Source organism: Haliotis rubra, unplaced genomic scaffold (genome assembly GCF_003918875.1).
Source record: "Haliotis rubra isolate DU_JTF1 unplaced genomic scaffold, ASM391887v1 Scf845, whole genome shotgun sequence".
Taxonomy (NCBI): Eukaryota; Metazoa; Mollusca; class Gastropoda; order Lepetellida; family Haliotidae; genus Haliotis; species Haliotis rubra.
The window spans coordinates 136,870-159,796 of record NW_025767574.1 but is presented as its reverse complement, the minus strand read 5'-3'; the positions used below and the strand labels follow the sequence as shown (position 1 = coordinate 159,796).

Below are 22,927 nucleotides of genomic sequence, written 5' to 3'. Positions count from 1 at the left end.
TTCACGTGTGTCGCTTAGATAACTTTGTCCCTGTGTATACGACGGGTCAGAGGCATTCTGTTTCAAAGTGATGCAATCTGTTACAGGACATTTGCAACCATTTCTAATATGAAAAACCCCAAAGCAACACAACGGGAATATCGCTGTAAACCATAAACGTAACGTTTATTTTTCTGGTCTGGTTGTTCTTTAAGAGTCAAATATTATCAATACATAACAATAAAACACGTGAATATAATACATGTATATGTTTTCAAGTGTGTGCCAGACCTGATATCCTTTTTAGAGGGGAAGCAGGCAGTGTCATGCACGGACACTCGCACAGAGAGTATATATTCTGGAGTGGTATCCATGTTATGTTTTGATGCATATGCTGATATCAGAGTGTAGCCAAAAGATACGCCAGAAAGATAAGACTCATTTGCATTTTATTGCTGTTAATAATTCTTTGTACAATAATTTGGATAGCTGTTCGTTTATCGGTTCTTTCTTGACATCGTGAATCTGTTTATGAAGACTGGAAGACAATGTAAACATATTTAGCATACGATATGCATACGATAAGTGATTACAAATATGGTCATTTACATGGTTCCAATTAATCAAACTATTTATTGTTTATTGTCAACACAGACAAATATTGTTTCAGATAACATCAAACAAGGTTCTATTGTTGGTCTCGTAAACTATCTGTGCTAATTGTTTTAAATTATTTCAAGCATCAATTTCTTGTAAAACGACAAATATATTGTGACCCTATGACAAAATCAACAGCTATAACCGGCCATGTATAATTCTCCTACCTTCTGGCAGCACTTAGCGCAAATGTCACAAACAGTTGCGTCATGTAGGGTCTTTGAGCGGTAAAACGCAACACCCTGGTGTGCTGTAAGAGAGAGAAACGCCAGAGTCACAAAATCGTCATGTTCAATCCTGTTTGACGTTTTCATGACAAGAATATACTCCTGGCTTCATGAATTCGATTTCCAGGAAGCAAGTGAATAATGTCAACTCATTTTAAGTAAGAATGTTGATAGTAATTATTCAAGCAGAATGTGAAGATTAGCGTAACTTACTTGGCTCGTAGTAGTCAAAGACATGGATAGGAGATGCTTGTAGCTTAGCAACCAGACCATTTCTTCTTGCAGTGAATCTGATGCATGTTTCACTGGCTTCCAACTGTCAAAATAGGATATAATCATTGAGACATGTGTATTTATCAGAAGTACTTCATGTCTGCCAATCTAGACTTCAGAAACATACATGAATAAGTGTACTGAATAAATGTTGTAATCATACAGTTATATACGGTAATCTCAAGTGATAGATTAGTCAAATGTTTCATCAATGTCATTTTTTGCAGTTTGAGGAAGTTCGACGTTTATATATGAGTATATGCTCTGAAAAGTCGTGTTTCCAAACTTCTGAAGTTCATAGCTATAAATTCACCACTCTATGTGTATCAATTTTAAATGTCATTCAAATAATCTATACGATATGATAACTTTGACAATATACCAGTTGAAACGTTTCATTGGGCGTTTGCATTAAAACATGTGTCTCTTTTGTGTAATTGCTTGTTTCATGCTGTTTGACATCTGAAAGTTGAATAACTGCGAGGCACCTCGTTGAAGTAGACGACAAGAGTCTTGCCCAACAGTTCCGATTTCTGTGTTTTGCGGGTGACATAGAGTGACTCCATATCCGGTTCAAAGCCTGATGGGATTGTGATCTCGACCACGGCCATGTTGCTGGTTCTCGCCTTACTGTAACTGTTGGAGATTATGGAATAGTGTCTATGAGCCGTCACAGATATAATACATAGGAACATAACCTAGTTCAACGAAAGAAAGATCTGCAGGATATACGAGGCACATATAAAGAGATTAAAATTTAAATATGCTAAGGGAATCAATTACAACACCCGACTAAGAGATTGTAGAATGATTGTGATCTCTTTAGACGATGAACCAACATTGAGGAGCATGGACTCCCTCTCAGTCTTAACACCATCCACAGACACAAGCAGTACCCTTACCTCACACAGGTCCTGAGTGTGTACATGTTAAACGTCTCGATCTCTATGTCCTCGCTGATATCGAAGTACTGCTCCTCTACTGGCTTCTCCACGTTGAAGAACGATGCAATCTATATAAAAGCAGCATTCCAGTTAATAACCACTGTCCTGACAATGTCAGTGTAGTTACAAGAGCAACAATCCTAAATATAAACATTTCACCATCCCTGACAAATAGCAAACAATTTTTCTTCCAAATAAGAGTTGGCTTGAGTCTGAGTCTGAATGTAACAAATAAGCAATGCTAGGAAGGTTACTGTACAGCATTGTCAAAATAGTTTTCAGTGATGTCGTTATATCTGATGATACTAACCTCAAGGTATCCCACTCCATGGCCTTGAGCTCTTACGTTGAAGGTACCGGTGAAATCATTGGCCTGAAATACGAGTTTGTACCTGGTAAACACATATTAGGCCTCTAACAATGTCCTGCATGACACAGCAAAATTACCATGTAATGTTTCAAAATATTGCATACTATTGATATTATAAAAATGTGACAACTTACATCAGTAGCTTGAAGGTCAAGGGCGTTCTGGGCATTGATTTCAAAATGTTTGCTGAATTTCCCAGAACTGATGTCGGCGCTGATTTTGAAGGAATCTGAGTTGATGACGGTGGCAAATGCAGAAAGGGCGTCGAGAGCAACAACAGTATCCTGAAAAGGGGATTTAACATTGTTCATTAAAATTCTCAGAAAGAAAACAAAGTTGATAAAGTCATCTAACAGTTAATTTCTGATGCACTGGAACAATTCATTTTTGTCGACTTTTTCATTATAATTTTAATCATATCATATTTGCTATACCTGAGTGGAAACGAAGCCACCATTGGGATTCCTGGTGGAAATGAGCCACTTCATGATAGACAGGCCTTTGACAAAGTCCTTCCTGAGTGCATATGTCTTCAGAGCGTAGCCCGTTGTCTCAATGTCGATGGCGTCAGCGTATTGGTGATATGGTCTCCAGTAGGTGGATCTGGAGTTGCTGTATCTCTCCCAGAACATCATGTCATCTAGTAAATTTGTAGTAAATGTGTTGTTTATCAAAATACAGTGCATTAAATAAGGGTATTTAAAGATGAAGCCATACAGTTTGCTGTATATCTCTTTCAAGAAGTGCTTTAGATGTCGAGATATTTTCATGATATTCTGTAATCTTGAGATGTTATAATATAGCACTCTTACCATTCGTTTAATAAATACCTTTTGTTTTGGAAATATGTTCAAGTTTTTTGAAAGCGTCTTCGGCAAAGATGCTATCTGCTTTGGTTAAAGCATGAGTGACGATTGCAACAGTGTAGGGGTCATCATATCTCACGATGTTGAACTCAAGGAAGGCGCTGGCGCGGATCAAAGAATCATTCAGGTTGAACGCATTCACCTGTGAAGAGGGTATTGTGTTATACAGTATTGATATTAAGTTCTTATTCCAGTTTAAGATTTCACGGAATAGTTTGTATTTTTGCAATGTACAGTCGTCTCCATTTTATTGAATGATTTGATTGACAAATATGCAAGAAATATTGAATGTGAGTATTTACCTACAATGGTGAAAACCATGTGTTCATTTGGAAGCAAGTTTGATTACACTTACCCCTTCCAGTCCTTTGACTTCAAGCAGGGCATCAAGAACGAATGCTGTCAGGGCGTATCCGTGTCCAGATCCTCCCTAGAAAACACAAGGGAACAGGCACATGATCAGCTTTCATTTATCTTACATGCAAATTGCGATCTGGACTAAACTTGGTCTTCAGCAACCCATGCTTGTCGAAAGAGGCGACTAACGGGATCGGGTGGTCAAGCTCGCTGACTTGATTCACGCATGTTATCGTATCCCATTTGCATTGATACATATTCATGCTGTTGATCACTGGATTGTCTGATCCAAACTCCATTATTTACAGACCGTGCGGCGTTAAACAACAAACAAACAAACTGAAATGTTAAACAACACACAAACAAAACTAATTAAACAAATGATTAAATAATACAAAATGCAAATTGAATGACTTGCATGAGCAGGGTCCTTAACTTACAACCTGTATGCTGACGTACCTGGATGCTGGAGCTGTGCACATATCCTTTCTCGCTGAAGTCCCCATTGCTGTTTTGCTTGCTTATAAGCCAGGTGGCAGCACGGGCAATGATTCGGTCATTTATGTAGATGTACTTACGAGCCTGGATGAATGTTTTCACAACAAATGCTGTCAACCTGAAATGAAACACTGAACAAATATAAGCATTGTAAGTTAAAATAAACAATTACCCTATATATACCATATCCTCATCAAATTCACATCATTGGCTCTATCATACATGCGATTTATTATACATTTCATTGATAGAACAATCAACACCTTTACTCCAGTTAATCCAGTTAAATCCTGAAAAGTGAATGGGTGTACTTGCCAGGTGCTTCCGTAGTAGTCGCTGTTCCCCCAGATGGAGTAGGAGCCATCGTTGTGCTGGTAGGTCAACTCACGCTGGAAACCTGAGCAAAATAATAGATGATTATGGAGCTGTCAAAATAGGTTCAGCCCAAAACATACATATATTGTTAAAGCGAAATAATGCAGGTTTACCTATTTCGGCAAGGAATAGAATGATGGAACTGAGTTACTTTGAGGTTTAATTCCTACATATTATGTATAGCCCTCACCATTTAACTGACTGAAGGTAGGCTATTTCAAAATGTATATGCTAACCGTTGGGGGAGAGTAACATGATTACCTTCCTCCATGAATGGAATGACTGTCTGCTCAAGTTTTCCGTCAAATTTCTTGGCACTGACAAGGTAGTTGGAGATGTAGACATCAGGAGCTAGTCCCATCATGTTCTGTTCCCCACAGCCAGTGGGCATCTTCAGAAGACTGTCCAGGCCTTCGAGGCTGGGGCTCACCACGTCGCCTGTTTACACAAACATATGTGTTCATACTGGACTTCAGGAGAACACATGTTTTAGCATAGCTAACTTTGTTGCTTACCTTCCAACACTTGCCTGCTCATAAATATCTTTATGTTATATTTGAAAATACGACATTAGAATATATAGAAACGGGTATCAGCTGAACTTGAGATCACGTTTCACTTACGGTTAACATACATTTAAAGTTTCACCATTTACCCAAGAATATACGCATCACTGCATCAGTAATATTTATGTCACAGATATGTGTATAGTCCAAATGCCACTGCCAAATCAAGTCTTTTTTAAGATGAAAGTGAACGTGTCCGCTTCAGAAACTGAATTAATGAACTCCATACATTTGTTTAGGGTAAGAACACTAAATTAAATATTGTAAATGATCCAGACATAAAACGTTAAATCAAGACCTTGATCGAGCTACAACACATGTCATGCACTTATGTATGTATATATACTGGACAAAATAAGATAGGGATATTGGTATTTTTATGATTGATATTATATCAGTGTGTCATGAATAAATAGATCACTATTCAGAATTTCAGAATTTACGTATATCCCTAACTATTTTGTCCAGTATATATTAAAGGTGCATTGAGTGCATACCTTTGAGTCCCTTTGCGGTTTCCTAACTGATTCTACTGAAAAGTTTGGTGCATAAGACTGTTTCTGTAAACCAGGGATACTGACCGGATTAATGTGTATACACACAATGTGGCAATACATATATACTCGTGGAAACAAATAAAGTAACACATGAAAGTACAAGTGCTCCTTTATTCTTTTCCAGGTTTCTTCACAAATTGTGTATTGCACTATGGGTGAAATACTGGAAATAAAGGAACACTTGTACTTTCATGTGTTACCTTATTTGTTTCCATGAGTATATTTGATTAACAGTCTCTCTTAAATGGATGATGACGCATTTCATAATGCCCTGGTAGCGGTTCACAGCTATCCATATTTATTCATTAAAGGGTAAATAATCATCTTAGCTTCCACGTACCAAAAGCCCTGACCCTTGCTTTCTGTGAGTCCTTTACGATGTACTTTGGCAGAGGAATGGAAAGATTTTTGTTGTAGGTGTTGCCAGACAGGAGATCGATGGTGACGGGGAAGTTTGTCTCCTTTCTGATACCTTCCGGCTGAAAGAGTAAACAGAAATTAATACGATTACAAGAACTTAACCAGTTGTAGTCATGCCGCCATCCAAATTCTGTACACGTTACAGAACAAAGGGACTAGGGGTGGGTTGGGTTTAAAGTAGCTTTAAACATTATTACAGTTACATCATTGCATGCAGACTTGATCTGGATGAAAGATGAAAGTGCCATTTACTGATTTGGTGAAACACGCGACCACGGTACTAACAAACAGACAACGATGATTGCAGATTGGCATAGGGGCGGAAGAAGCATAGAACAATAATATACTATCCCAAAAAAGAAACGCTTAGGCGTTTTGTATTTTTTTAAAATCTATTAATTACCTACTGCGATCAAACAATCGTCAAAATATGTAACAAAAGTGTTGATAACATGATTGTACACAATTGCACAAGTGAAAAGTCGACTTTACCTGAAAATGTTGATTTTGATGAGATTTCTTACAAGAATTAAGAAGGCATCGCCACAACGCAACAGAAATCACCTTCCAGTTGAAATTATGCAGCAAAGAGCATGCACTGTCTGACTATAAAAATCCAGATTAGTTTCGGAAATCGGCATCCGTTTTGAAAGAGTTTCAAGGTTAAATCACTACGCCAAGTCTTGACTTTGCGACACGGAACATCGCCATTGAAAGAAGGCTGGAGATTACCAATTTTCTGTTGCTAGACGTCTGAATGTTAGTCAGAGCATGACATCACTGCTTGCAGCTCGTTACAACCAAACATGTATAACAAATGACCGTCCCCGTACAGGCAGACCTCGCGTCACCACTGCAGCCCAAGATCGGTACATCGGGGTACTACATTTGCGTGATCGTACTGTCATGGGTGAGAGCACAGCAGCCAAGGATATCCGGTCAAACTGTACGGAACAGGTTGAGAGAGATTGGACTGAGAGCCAGGAGACCCGACGTCGGGACCATGCTACGTGGTCACCCTCGCCCTCAACGTCTCCGTTATCTAAAATTATCCACTTGGTTGTATAGACATTACCTTCTTCTAAACTGATGTAAAAATTCATTTCATATAGTCATGTTTGTGGACAAGTTATACATGTTTGAAATTTCTGGGTAATGCATTTCTTTTTTGAATAGGATAAATTGGACATTGCGCATCATATCCAGAGAATCCCTGCTCAAGTGCACTTAGTCATATGCTCCTGGAGAAAAGGACGGTTTTCAGGTTGGAACGGAAGCTGCTGAGTTCCTCCTTTTGGCCGACACGCAGGCTCAGCCCATTCCACAGATCAGCGCTTTTTCTACGAAGAATCTACATTGCCCTTACTAACCTCAACTGTGATTTTTCTCTGTACAGCATCGGCTGCAGCAGTTGATCTGGCAGACACCTGGATGTCAAGTTGTCCCAAGGTTGTAGGGACGATGGGAAAGTTAACAGTCTTTGATTCCCCTGAAGCAACCTGGGAATAAATCAACAATACTATGCTCCAATACTGCAATGCTCGACAGAATGCAATGAAAATCAGAATCGGGATAGGCATAAAGAGGTTTAGTCAAAACTGGATTACAACAATTCACAACATTATATTAAAAAGTCAAAACCTAATAAATATGTGTTTTAATACTTACGCGAACTGTCTTAACTTGGTCTGCAGAGAAGGCCTTGAGACTCTCAGTTATGGGGTCGAAGAGGATGTTATCGTAGTCATTGGATTTTTTCATCGTCACCACCACCTGACGACGGTAGCTGATTTAGTATAATTGTTAAACATAGTCATGAAGATCTCCCGCTTTTTTCTACTGGATATCTGTCGCTAATTGGAATAGTTTATCATAAAAAATGGCAGAAGTGTGGAAGGATAAAGAACACAACACGAATCGTACATAATAGCTGTAAAACCATTTCAATATTCGTAAGAAACGTCTGCTCAAAGCGTGGACGATCGACCCTTCCAGCTATGCTAATTCCGGACACACCTACAGACACCGGTGAAGATATTCTTTCACATTTATAAACATCAATGCTATGGCTCACCATCGGGAATATACATCGAAGATTCACTTGTTTTTCCAAATTACGATTATTTTGTCGCCCTGATTTCAGCGAATTAGAATTTAGTTTTCTGTAGTTTCCTAATAACAGGACTCACATCGAGATCAGTCTGCAGATAGTTGAAGACGTTGGCCTGAACCACAACTTGCTCACCGCGGATGACGGACATTGGAACAGCAACACTCACAAAAAATGGGCGGAAAACCTTCATCTGGAATACATCATTCAAGGGGTAAACTGATCAGTAAATCACTGTCTGAAATTAAATGATACTTCTATGAAGACAGACCTACATGTCTAACTCAGGTCCAGATGGTTTTACATGTTGTAGGAACAATTTCTGAAAGCCCTTCGACAATACCTTGGATGCTGATGATGTAACTCCGAGCCCGGACACAGGGTTAACTGCGAATGCTGTCGCCAACCATGACGTTATGGTGTCAGGAACAGTTGCAGATATACTTGCAATGCCATTGGAACTGGATAATGACATCGGAGTTTCAAAATGAACAGGCGAAGAGTTGTGAAAGCCAACAGATAATATGCAGGGGTTAAACGGATAAACGAAACCACGCTGGTGTTACTTACCAGATTCTATTCTCAGTGGTGAATTCCTGCCTAATTCTTTTAATGTGATTGACTTAACAATAATGTTATCATCGTGGAATAAAATCCAGTGATTATGACTATTTATTTTGCAACATCGTACCGATGATAGTGGTTATCCAAAGTGATGAACCCATCTCAATCTTTCACTCACTCAAAACAAGGGTTCCTTGTATTATTGTTAAATATTAAGAATACTGTGTTTTCACTAATGAAGAATTTTGAAACTGTTTCTCACCCAACGGTTGTGTTTGTCCAGAGCCACGTCTCTGGGAAGAACTTCCTCACTCGCTGTACCTGTTGTAAGGCATTAGTTGGTCCAGTGTAAGGTGTTGCTCCTGGGGCGGGGGTGTAACCTATCGGATATTTCGATGGACCAGGGTAGGGTGTTGCTCCCGGGTAAGGCATGTAGCCGATCGGGTAAGGTGTTGGGCCAAGGTAAGGTGTTGCTCCTGTAGGGTAAGTTGTTGTTCCAGCAAAAATGTAGGTGGGGGATGTTGGTCCAACATTAGGTGAAGACGTTGAAAAACCTGATAATAAAAACCTAAACATTATTTTCAGGAAACGATGTTATATACTGTATCTGTTTGTCATGTAATGTATGACGTTCCCATCACTTGTCTACGTTTTACATGTACACACAATTTAATTATATATTTAAGGTGTACACCAAGTGAATTAATTTCAAGTACAACAAAGTACTGAGTGAGTGTGGTTTTACACCACCTTTAGAACTATTCCAGCAATACAAGCGTAGTAGGAGACACAAGAAATGGGCTTTGCACATTGCACCCTTGTGCGAATCGAATCTATCCATTCGGCGTGCAGAGCGAACGTTTAAACCACTAGGCTACCACACCGCACCTACAACAAAGTAGATTCATGGTTAAAAATATATGACATATAATCCGCACCTGGTATGTGTCCATAAGCAATTCCACCAGGATTTGTTGGCACATTTGTATCGGTGAATACAGCAACATTGACATCCTGGAAATGTACAAAATGCAGTGATTCAGTTTGCAAATCTGTCTTGTGTATATATCTCTTTTTGACATTTTCCTTAGTTGGGTAAATTCTTTATTTCTTTTTTATTGAAACTAATTCTGAGGTAGTTTCACCAGACTTTTCTGGAACAACCACATTTGTACACACCCACACCCACACCCACACCTGTACACACCCACGACCACACCCACACCCACACCCACACCCAACAAATACAACCCTGGCAGGACACGCCACACATTGTCCATTCCCCCTACGCACACACACTAGATAATCAAAGATAGGTCCATGATCCCAAACTTCCCGTGGTACTTACCTTAAAGACTTGACTGGCGTCTGTCTCTCCCGAGTAGGTGTTGGCCACGCCACGGCTGTCAAAGTATTTTAGCTCAGTCTCTACCTAAATCCAAAATTTTATCTTGTGAGATCTTAATGTTCACCAGGAAACCATACCATCGGAAAATAGATAAATATATAATGTTTTGTATTCTTGAAGATATGGAAAGGTAACGTAACTAACCATATCACTTGTGATGTCATTTCCACTGGCCAGGAGAGTCACTGATTGGTCAACAACAAGTAAACTGACAAATGACTGTGGATCAGCTGAGACTTGGACATCAACGGTCTCGTGGGGCTGAGATTCGTTCCTGGTAAAGTCGAGAGTCACCTTCAAATAAACAATTCAATATTTAACTATCAAATAGTAGTTCATGTGTTCGCAAAAAAGGTACCTAGCAGGTTGTCATCATAAACGCTTACAAAGACAATGATAATGTTCCACTAAAGAAATACGTGAACGGTGCAAGTGACAAAATGACCGAACATCATATCTCTCTGATATGTCAGATTTCAATATGTCCTCCACGTGTTTTCGATAAAACCTTACCAAAGCCGTTAATGTTGTAACGTTGAACAAACAGAGAGAGAAAGAAAAAAGTCACAAAAATTACATTTCTAGTAAAGTTTAGGACATCCAATGACTGGTATTGAATGACCTTTTTTGCAATACCTTGTTGGAAAAGAGTCCCTGCACATTGAAGTTTATGCTGTCTGCAATGACCTCGCCATCCTCAAGGATGGTGTACATAAGGACACGAGCATGAGGTGCCATGTGAGGAGTGATTGGAAGAGTGAAGTTGAAGCTCTTTTCCATACCGCCATCAAGATGTCCGGCAGTAACAAAGGACCCAAGGGAGATAACCTAAACAAAAAGTGGTCATGTGTACAATATCACCGCCAATTTCAACTTTCCCAACATGACAAACATTGGCATATGCAATCACCAAAAGGTAGCGTGATCTACTTCATTCTTTAAACAAGAGTTGTTTATGTTCACCACTGTCAAATTCATAGAAGATGTGATTTAGGTATGTCGTGTATTTGATTTGAATAACAAAATTGTTCTATTGTATTCAAGTTGATTATTAGAAAAGGAAATATAAGAAAAATAAGTCTACGGTAAAGAAATCAAAAGCACCCGCAAATTCAATGAAAATGGATCTTTGCAATCACAGATAATTGATTATTATACTTATACGTATGAAGTGAATTGATCGAGTTCGCTTCGTTACATTACTTTCATTGCTCCCTTTCTTGAAACCTATATTCCTCATTGTTGGATACTGTAGCTTTAGCAAATAAACACTTTTACTGTTCCATGATATCAGACTTCAAGCTTAAAGATATATTTACCTCATACCAGACTGTATCGAGTGGTTGTGTAGACCTGATGACGATATTGGCATTTTCTCCGGACTGAAGGCAATAATAAATCACAATTTATGACTTCACATCTAGATATACTGATATTTTCAGAATCGTTAATTACTGATCAGTCAGACCAAAGTTTGAAGTTAATTCCTTTTGTTAACGTATAGCTGTTTTTATGAAAAATGTATTTTGTGTGACATATTTATTTTACCGTAACGTTGGTGTCGTGGAGGGAGAGCTGAATGAAGGAATCAGATGGGGAGTAGGCTTTCTTTATCGTCCATGACGTTGACGTTTCACCATAAAAAGCCTGTTGATTAACAAGGGGAAAAATCTTTGAGCATCAGTCACTTGGATGCACTGTTGTCTTTTCAAAAACAATAAGAACTATAGTCAAAACAAGAGTTAAATATAAGTGTTAACACATATAAAGGGAGTCTCAAAACTTGAGCTAATTTATTTTAGAATTTATTTTGAGATATTTTAGTTTCGTGGATTCCGATTCCAAGTAATACAAAGGTGCAAAGGGGTGGTTTAGCATCACTAGAAAGGAACACAAATGGTACTAGTCTTGTCAAATTATGCAAATTATATTAACATACAGACAAACATCTGCATCCTTATCACTCCTGCATAATATCATTGGCGGAATCTATAAGCCAAAGTCGTCCTTGGTGGGTGTTCTCTTAGTGACCACTGTATTTTAAGAAATAAGAAAACACCACAAATGTCAATCCGTGTTTCCTCATTTGTTTCTTTAAGTACAATTCGAGATTTCTTAACAATTGCAAAAAATATACAGTATTTTATCCTTCACCGTTATTGTCACTGAGACAGCATCCTCTGGAACCGTAAGTGTGACGTCCACAAGGCCATCTGCAGGAACTGGGAATGTCTGCTCATCAAGACCATAGGTCCCCTGGAAGTTGGAGTCGCAGCTGTGGTAGCGGCTCTGGTTCGGGACTCTAACACGGTAGGTTACACACGGGTAGATGGTCACATTCTGCCGGGGGGTCGGGAGTGGCAGATCGTTTTGAAGGGAGATTTTCACCTGAAAGTAACCAGACAATCAAGTGTATAGTTAATCGGAGAAGTGCTATTTTCTTTCCTTTACACCAGACGTATAATTTCTGAGTTTCAGATTATCTCAAGAAATACAAGTTTCAAGCTAGATCTCAGGTTATGCAGACGGCATTTGTCAAAACAATGTTTTAATCCTTAATACATATATTGTATAGTATGAACTGCTGTAGTTCAGGATAAATACCGAATTCCTGTGCTTTAGATCTGCTTAAACATTGAAAATCATAAACTACACTCTTCAAGAAAGAAACGCAGAGGTGATTTTGAGAATATCATGTAGCTACGGCACAACAATACATGTGTACTATTTCTTTCCAAAACGTCATCTTTGTGTGATTGTAGACAGTGTCAGCGCCAAAACGCGGCAATTTTAACTTTTTTCCTTCTTTTAGAAGCGTTTGAAGAAATATTCGCTAAAACGTCACCAAAAAAGCATGCAAAGCAAAATACACGCGCAAGTAAACGGAAAAGCCTGCAGTAGCATTCACTATAAAAAGGCAAACGTTGTGTTCAATTTTGTCATTCGTGTTTGCCTGGGAAAGAGAAAATCATCAGCCACGACTGAGTGCCGCGAATTGAAACATCGCCATAGACCACCTTGAAGCTGGGAAGTCGCAGTCTGCAGTTGCCCGACATTTCAACGTTCATCAGAGCACCATTTCTCGCCTTTAGGATCGTTTCCTGCAGACCAACTCCGCACAAAATCGCCCGAGAAGCGCCGTCCAAGAGTTACCACCCAAGCCAAGGACGGCTACATCCGAGTTGCACACTTGCGTCATCGTTTTCCACAGCCGTGGAGACTGCACAAGGCATCCCTGAACAATTTCCGATCAAACTGTCCGATCAATCCGATCGATTGCGTGAAGTGGGGATTCGATCAAGAAGGCCAGTTGTCGCTCCTGTTTTCAGAGACTTCCATCGGCGCAATCACTTGGAAAGTCCGAAACTGGAACTTTAGAAACTTAAGGCGAGTCTGTTTCAGTGATGAATAACGATTTCTTTTTCACCGGCGAGATAGAAGGCAAAAGATCAAAGATCTGATGTAGTGGTGGTTCAGGGCAATTTGACAGCAAATCGGTACATCAACGAAGTCCTTGCACGTCACATGCTTCCGATTATGGACCGACAGAGGGAGTTGGCCCAGCATGACAACGCTACTTCACACACAGCACGCGTCACGCATCAGTTCTAAAATCAGTGTCTTGCCATGGCCTTCCCGATCACCAGATTTATACCCGATAGAGCACCTGTGGGATGAACTCGATGGACGTGTACGCCAACTTCGATACATGAATCAGACACTTCCACAACTGGCCATCGCATTGCAGGGAGAGTGGGGAAGAATTCCGCGAGAGCGATCAGTCGACTTTTCCAATCTGTGCCGCGCAGTAATTGCTGCCAATGGTGGCCATACAAAGTAATAACTTTGACACCATCTTGTGGACTCAAGTAAACAGAAACACACCAATAAAGGCTACTGAAGTGTTGGCGACTCCTTGCCTATTTGCCTGTGAATTTTCACCTATGTACCATTGACATTACATGAAATAATTGCTCTTAAAGTAACGCAAAAACGCCAATTATATGCCTTTGTTTGTTTTTGGTTTGGGGGTTGTGTTTCTTTCTTTTTAGAAGAGTGTACAAAGATCTCTGTAAACAAGACAAAAGAGATGCCTTCAACTTTCCAAAAGTCACTTTTTCCTCTATTGTGGACAATATACACTCCAGACGTTCCAGTCAAGTATTTGGTGTCGACACATCTGAACTGTGAGATCCACTGGAACGTCTTCTTTCAAAGAGCGTCTAAAGTTCTTTTTACACAGTTGGCACTGCGACAAAACTGGTGTTAGATGCAATGCCCTGGTTTTTCTTGTAACAAGGTGAACAGCATGTCTTTGTGTCTGGCGCCTTTGGGGCAGCATTTGTACACATTTTTGCGAACCCCTTTCATATTGATTCATCAAGACATAATCGTAATGGTAGAGTGAACTGTGGTTTTAATTTAAACTTGTTATGTGTGGAAATAATAATTGGTCAGTTTCATTTATCTTACTTTAATTTACATTGCTTTTTTTATGTGAACCAAACACAAAACAAGACTCAAAGGTTATACTGTGAACAGAGTTATTTTCAGTGACAATTTACCGTGCCAGTGTAGTCGAGGCCAGGCTTGAAGTTGTGATCACTGTAGTCGAGGTAGGTTAACTTGACTGCGTTGGTGTAGAAAGTCACAGTCGAGGAACCACTTAGTTTCTTGCCCGTCAGCGTTTCTGTGACAGTGGCTTGTATTTCCAGTTTCCGACCATTGAGGTAAGATTCGAGGTGCTGAACCTCCACCATTGGAATCGTGAACTTACTTTCTCCATCAAGCTGTGTAAATATTTAAATTAAAATAATCACTTAATACGGATGTGTATTCTATGACATGTCGGCAGACAAAGGCGGGAAAGAATGCTTTTCTTTACCACATGGTTCCAGAGAGATGATTATGCAGTCTCCCTCACAACTGTGTGTTTCATATTCTGAAGAAATTTAAAGATATCATGTTTTTGTTTTCAGTGATAGCTTTGTTACGTTTTGTAAAGCCATGGATGAAAATGACCATCTTCCATAATTATCACAGCAACACACTTTCTTTCTTAATTGAGACAAACAAAAATTATAGTATTTGTTGGAAAAGAAGGTGCATCTACATACTGGGAAAGTCATGAGGATCTTCGGTTGCTCAGAGGAACAAGATCCAGAATAATCTCCAGGTATCGTAGCGTGAATCTCTGCGACACCAGACACTCCCTCGCCAAATGTATACCTAAATGATGCCAAAAAAGACATGCATTTCCTAAGGTTCAAAACACGTTTTGATTCTTTGATTTTCAAAGTGCTTTTGCAGATGAGCATACATGTGTTTTTAACAGCATACGCTCATCTCGAACACCTGGTATCATCATTTTTTCATAGTGATTCATAAACACACGCTTATGATTGGGTGTGAGTCACACTATGAACTCTGTTTTTATTAGATGTTCCTTGCGGTTTTTGGAAATGTTTCTGAGTGTCTTACTTTGAAAGAAATAGTGTTTAAATCAACATACTTTGAAAGAAATAGTGTTTAAATTCACATACTTTGCAAAAACTTTGCCCTTAATGTCTCGATCTGTTACCAGAGCAAAACTGGGAACATCCACTGTAACCTCAAAGCGTGGAAGATCTGGGAAAGAAAGAATGTCATGTAAATATACATTTGTGAACAAAGATATTATACCTGACAGTCTCATTAAGCAGGTTGCTGTTTAGGGGAACGTCATCATTTCTGATATTACGAACATCATCTCCAACCCAGCATAACCCCAAGACATTTGATTTTCTAATTACCAAGCCTTATAGGATACAATATCCAAGTTATTTAGCTTTTAATCAAAATCATACTCACTATAGTTGGATACTTCAAATTTCTTCTCTTCCATCTGGCTCTGTTAAGGTGAAGTTCGATTGACAGTAAGTTTTCAAGTTTTTACAGACATGTTACACATGGCCTAACAGATGAAGTGGTATGATGTTGAGGGAAAATGTTAATCGATGTTAAACCATGCCTGCCTTTAGGCAAGTAAAGATACACTGTCTTCATAAAGAGAGTATTAACATCATATGATATTAATTACATTTCTGAAATGTGTATATATGAGACAATTTATTCATATTATTTCATATAAGTACACAGGTATAACTTCAATGATTACACCCACACATTGCAAATGACATGCAAATGACAGAAGCAATGTGAAGGATCACTGGCTTGATGAGACAGCAGCAAAAGCATGTGTATATATGTTTATAATACGTTAACTTTTAAAACTTGGTCGAAGCAAGTTTTCTAAAGTTAAAAAAACCACAGAAGCCGTGTCCTATAATTACGTTGGGTATTGTGACCCTGATCTTCCAATCTCCGAGGATGGGCATGGCGCTGAGTTTGAAGGACTTTGTAACGACACCAGTAGGATCTTTCACATCCTTCTGCAGCATCAGTTTGTTGTTGTTGGGATCCTGCATTGACAGCATACATGTCGTGTCACATACATAAAACTTAATTAAAATGTTCTTGTGACCAAGACATATATCCAAGTTTGATTGGGGTTATGCATGTATTATTTCACAAATCAGAATTAGAATCCTTGAAAATAGTACATCGGGTATTCAGCTGAAAAACACTTTGACAAAACCTAATTCCAATCACATTGAATGTGCATTTGCTTCCCTTTATACTTTGAGCACAAATACCGTACAAGCAACCTATCATGGTCAAAATCAACCTAAAATGATTTTGAATTGGAAACAATTTTGCATTGTGTCTTCGCTCATCACAACGGGCCATGACATATTCAACTGACCATTCTATGATTGATATCTAATGTGGTTTATTTGTTTCCTTAAATATATAGCATCCATACCACCACAATACACCCCATAGTTAATGCAAATGAAAATCTATGACTTTAGGATGGGGCAGGATGAACACTCACAAAGATCTCGATTGTCATGTTTCCTGTGTAGGAAAGAAGGTCAGAGTACACAGCAAATGTACGGATGTTGACTGCAAATAGAGGCGGGTGGTTAACAATCTTTGCAGAAATCTGGATAGACCGTAACATCGTATTCAAAGATCGTATCAAAACATCGTAAGTGTCATGAACATGATAATTCAGCGCAGGCCGAGACAGAGATCCCGTATATGGTTACTGTCGAAGGAAGTAAGGCTAGTAAGCAGCAACATTTGGGTGTAGGGTCTAACAATATTACCACGCAGGTGAATTAGAACCACCACCATGAAAATAGGGTGAAGAAAATATGACAGGCGAAATTGTTCCAGCTATCAGCTAGATTAAAACAGGTTATGCGCTGATCAATTTCAGTGATCACACAATCGTCCATTGTCATTTATTCACTTGGACAGTTAAAACTGTTCTACGAGTATTTAACCACTTGAACGGTTAGATCTTTTCTACGGGTAGTATAACTTTTTCACATGAAAATTGACTTATTCACTGGATAGTTAAACCATTTATCCCTCTCAAGCTTCAAAACAGGCAGACGAAGCGTGAACTACTTACCCGTGGATCCGGGCTTGTATATGGCTTTGTCTGTCTGGATAAAGGCTGACAGGTACTTGCTGTAGTACTTCAGGTTGTACATTCTTGTGTATTTCTCTCCAGAGCTAGTCTCTACCTGGACCTTCAGGAAGTAGTTGTCATATTTCAGATCCTGGGGAGTCTGCGGTACAATAATTCGAGTTAGTGTCAGTTGTGGCTGGTGTAGAAACCGTAGTGAACTATTTAAGTAACTTAGTGTAGTGGATACAATGCTGTTCTTAACAACAACGAGATGTAAATGGCACATCCCTCCAGTGCAGTGTTCAATGGCTTAAACATTCAGAAAGTTCGTTAAACATTCAATATCTCAAAAAGCAAGAACATGCGAAGGGTTAAACATAAGATAATGACATCATCTTTGTCACACAACCGTCCAAAATACAGTTATGTTTGAACTACTTATATTTGTATTCATTACTGATTATAAATAACAGCGGTCCTCGAGCGGAACTTGTCCTTATTCTGAATCGTAACCATTGAGTACTAACCTTTGTCGTTTATTTTCTGAATAACTTTGGAACAATAATAGTATAGTAGTTTACCCCATATATCGTAGGATTGGATCTTATGTATTATTATATAATAACTTTCTGCCAAATGTATCGATAGCCGTTCTGATGCCACATGATTTCTGTATCCTTATCTGACACTTTCGCAATAAAATCGTAGTAGTAGGTTAACTGCTTATCGATCAACGATCTCAATGTAGCAGCACAATTTCTCAGGAATGAATTATCCAAAATAACAGATTGGACTAAAGAAATGCAACTTGAATTTAATCCGAGTAAAAGGATTTCAATCCAGATTACACTTGTTCACGCAAATCCAGATCTAACAATTTCATTAATAAGGCTATTATTCCTGAAGTAACATTTTGGAATATCGAATTGAAAAGATCAGTCCGATGATCAATTTTCTCAGATGTCACTAGTATCGCCTCAACAGAAAAACACTTGATGTAAGAAATATGCCATATTCATTTTTTTCGGTCTTTGCTTACTCTCGTCATATGTGGGATAATTGTACAAAAGAACAACTGCGCATGCGTGTAAAATATAAATGCATTTAGACCTATCTGTGTCCCGCCCGTGCCACTAGTCACGATAAACTATATTTCGAAACAAATGTCATCTTGATAGAGAAAGGGAGATATCGTCAAGAGCTGAATATGTTTTATAAAATGATAAATAACATGACAAATGTTCATGGATCAAAGATGAAGATGAGGAATAGGGAGGCACGAAATGAAACAGATTAACCACAACTTTACTTGTAAATCATTTGAGTTTACCAACAATTGCATCCAACATGTTACGAATACGTTTAATACATCAGTTCGAAGTGTTTATTTCATATGTGCATATTATTTAGACAATTTTAGTGTGTACAAACGATGTAGCTGGATGTTGACGCAGTGAAGACGCTGTCGTGAATTGTACCACTCGATAAAGTTAGGTTAATGAAAACGATAAACCCCTTTCTGCATCTATAAACAAATCTCAAGCAGAGTCGATTGTGCGATTCCTACCATACCATTAGCATGTGTTTATATCACTATCACTATCATAAGAATAGTTACACCAGGGCTGCACGAAAAGGTTAGCGTATCCTGCCCACCAGTGTCATAAACATGTGGAAGAGCCCCCGACAGCAGTCGGTACGTATCCTACACATCATAATAGTGAATTGCATCGAACATTATTTTGTCACTGATTTGTCTAATTTTGAAATGTCTTTCACATGTCTATCATGAAACCTTTTGAAAGCTTTACTGTGGCGTTGAATGTAACCTTGATCAAACACCTCTTAGCCAATTTACCTTGACATTCACGATACCTGCATCTCCTGAAAGTACAAAAAGTAAATTTTTCATTACAATAACCTCTATAGCTGTGGGGTAGCGTAGTGGTAAAAGCGTTTACCCCTCACGCCGAAGAAACGGGTTCGACTCCCATGTGGAAGCCCACTTCTGATGTTCCCCGCCGTGATATTGCTGGAATATTGATAAGGCGGCGTACCATACTCACAACAATAACCTCTACAGGCAGACCCACTGATTTTAATTCAAAAAAATGTAAAATAACGTCTAAAATGCATTACAATAGGAAGCATCACTGAGACAATACATATCATACATATTACAAGCCCTTATAAACCATTTGCAACCGCTTCCGTGGTGTAGTGGTTAGAGCGTCCGCCGAGTGAGCGGAAGGTCGCGCGTTCAGTCCTCAGCCGCGTCATACCAAAAGACGTTAAAATATGGTACTTGTTGGTCCCTGCCTGGCGCTCGGCATTAATGGGTACAACAAGGACTGGTCGGCTCGGAGTCAGAAAAATGTGTCTGAGTGTGGTATTCATGCTTAACTGCTGCATGGTATCTCAGTGAACTAGCACTATAAAACCAGCTTCAGTCTGGGCTAGTACAAGCAGCCACACATACACACGCATGCACGAAGTCATATGAGCGAAATATTCTTAAGTACGACGTTAAACCTCATTTCACCTCACCTCACCATAAATCATTTGAAACCGATAAACCATAATACCGAGATAAGACATGGGTCATTCTGAATAAAGTGTTTTACAGAAGGTAATCATTTTGAAGAATTACGGTATAATGTGTTCATGACAATGACGGCAGTGCTGATGCCAATCCTCTTGTTCTAATATCATACTTGACTTATCTTTTAACAAATGTCAACACTATGACCTAAATGTCACTTCGCATGCAGCTAAAGCACAATATTATGTATGTATGTATGTATGTATGTATGTATGTATGTATGTATGTATGTATGTATGTATGTATGTATGTATGTATGTATGTATGTATGTATGTATGTATGTATGTATGTATGTATGTGTGTGTGTGTGTGTGTGTGTGTGTGTGTGTGTGTGTGTGTGTGTGTGTGTGTAAGTGTGTGTATTCCACTGGGTGATAAATAAATTGTATTTCAATGTGTTATTCGTTCGAATTATTTTAAAGAAGAATCCGTGATTTTCATGAAGGGTATAATTAATACTGAATGAAAGGTTTCTATTTGTGAAAAAAAGAAACATATTTAGTTATAATGTTAGGTTTTATCTTGTTGAAACCGTCGTGAGAAATGATTGGCATAAGTAGTGTCAAACTTGATAAATTACTGTATATAACAGCGAAAAAAATTATGTGGCCTACCTCCGAGAACAAAGTTTGTGTTACTGGCAGCGTTCTCTGTCACGCGGCGGTGATACTGTTAGAAGATTGTTCAACGGGGTGTAAAACCCAACTCACTCACTCACTCACTCACACTGACTCATGCTGTGGCCTACCTCCGAGGATTGTGTTTGTGTTATTGGCATGGTCGACGTAGATTTGCTCATAGTGGTAGTAAGGGTAGTTGTTCCACTCTTGTGTCTGTACACGTGCTGTTACAGTCAGGTCCTGACTGGCGTTCAGGGAGTTGACCCCCAGACGCAGGGTTGTCGAGGGGCTGATGGTCTTAGGGGCAAGGATCAGAAAGGTACTGCAAGATGCACAGAAACAGAAAGGATGACATTATATTCCAGTGTTATTCACTCTAATATGGATGCACGCAATGCGGGTGTTTGATTAGAATACACCCAGACAAATCAGTGGCTGATAATATGAGAGTTGATCATCATCGGTGAATCACTCCGGACAGCCAGACCAAACTGTTGGTTCGTTGGTTTGTTGTTTTACCCCGCTCTCAGCAATATTCCAGCTATATCCAGTGATCAACAGCATGAGCAATGGATACAATGACATGTGCCTGACCACCTCTTAGTCGCCTCTTACGACAAGCATGGGTTACTAAAGATCAATTCTAACCCGGATCATCACGGGTTAGAACGATCTGGAGACCTGCACGATCACGTCTCACATCTATCTGCATAGAGGCCATAGTGGCTATTACTGGAATTAGCACACTGATTATGCATTCAATAAGCGTGACGATACGATTCAGACTGAAGCATGTTGTTATAAATTACTATCCCGAACAACATTTTCAGACACAAATTGTCCAATAATGAACTGTTTAAAAGATAAACACTTCACCGATTTTCAAGTACCCCATAAGTTTGGTTCCATGGGAACGAAAAACATATTGTGGATCGTGAGCTGATCAACATTATGACGTAGGTTTGTTAAATGTACTGTGTTTTTCATGTTTCGATACAATAATTTCGTAAAGGCTTCTCCAGGGGGAAATGTGAAATGTGTTACGGGAAATGTGATTCCTATGGGGGTTTTTAAAAATAATTTTCTGAAACTCCTATACCAGACACCACACGATTCGCCTCGCATATTATTCATACGAAGCTTCGAAAAAGGAGGTATTTCCCGTTTTTGTGTCATGTTAACGAACGGAAAGCCTGATTACATAAACAGGTTATACTGTCCTATTATAAAGCTACAGAGTTTATGTCTTGATACAAATCAAAGTGAAACATCAGTTTGAAAAGGAATGATAATCTCTGATGAACAATAAACGTTGTGTTTACATATACTCATGCCAATAATAGTTGTCACCCCCAGCCTATTTGGGGTGAAAACCATTATCGGCATGGACATAAATTGGACTCGTGATCAATTAACGAGTGGGATCATCCTGACGGAACGTCACTATATTACATACCATGATTCTTGGTGTTATTCTTGCAACATAAACAGGTAAGTCCATCAAAACACGTACTTTTTAGCATTAACAATGCTGATTGATGCGAGAAGAAGTAGCTTCCACATGTCGGAGTTCCAAACACTGACCGGTTTTCTGGAACGTATAGAGAATCATCGTGACGTGTCATGCATTACTGTTGATATCCATGGAATTAAAGTAAACCAATGAGAACCAGGATGGAACTTTTCCGTAACAAACCCAAGCCATGTTACATCAAAACAGAAATATAACATTTTCTAAATAGTGTAATATAATCACAAACAAGTTTGAATGGAGAAATATCGACAACCAAAACTTCTATGTTTAAAAACTAAATGCAGAAAATGTTTTAACAAAAATATTTATCGTTATAGTGATTTAGCATTCCCCGCTGTGCCATGCATACCCAGTTACGGTAGGACTTGGTCCTGTATATTTTCCACTTGTCCCTTATCTTCTTCGTTGACGTTGTGTCTTGTGCAGCTGGCTTGACCCTGTGCTTGGAACTGGCGTCCAGTACTGGTGCTTGGC

The 22,927-nt window shown here is 39.0% G+C and overlaps 1 protein-coding gene across 1 annotated transcript; it reads right to left on the bottom strand.

The window, feature by feature from the left end:
- Window positions 1–411: 411 nt before the first annotated feature.
- LOC124262559 (CD109 antigen-like) lies at window positions 412–22,905 on the bottom strand. Its single transcript, XM_046697059.1, has 37 exons — window positions 22,803–22,905; window positions 22,433–22,510; window positions 21,048–21,241; window positions 19,555–19,580; window positions 17,697–17,856; window positions 17,109–17,179; window positions 16,504–16,632; window positions 16,022–16,061; window positions 15,715–15,799; window positions 15,289–15,400; window positions 14,737–14,961; window positions 12,326–12,559; window positions 11,720–11,818; window positions 11,491–11,553; window positions 10,808–10,999; window positions 10,316–10,465; window positions 10,112–10,195; window positions 9,702–9,777; window positions 9,026–9,317; window positions 8,543–8,660; window positions 8,279–8,392; window positions 7,758–7,862; window positions 7,460–7,588; window positions 6,010–6,148; window positions 4,808–4,984; window positions 4,487–4,568; window positions 4,133–4,289; window positions 3,672–3,746; window positions 3,281–3,458; window positions 2,885–3,090; window positions 2,585–2,734; window positions 2,391–2,453; window positions 2,039–2,148; window positions 1,625–1,772; window positions 1,077–1,179; window positions 804–886; window positions 412–517 (listed from the first exon to the last, which is right to left on the bottom strand). Exons 2-37 carry the CDS (start codon window positions 22,480–22,482, stop codon window positions 509–511), a joined length of 4,428 nt encoding a protein of 1,475 aa, XP_046553015.1. The 5' UTR covers window positions 22,483–22,510; window positions 22,803–22,905; the 3' UTR covers window positions 412–508.
- Between the last annotated feature and the right edge of the window lie 22 nt (window positions 22,906–22,927).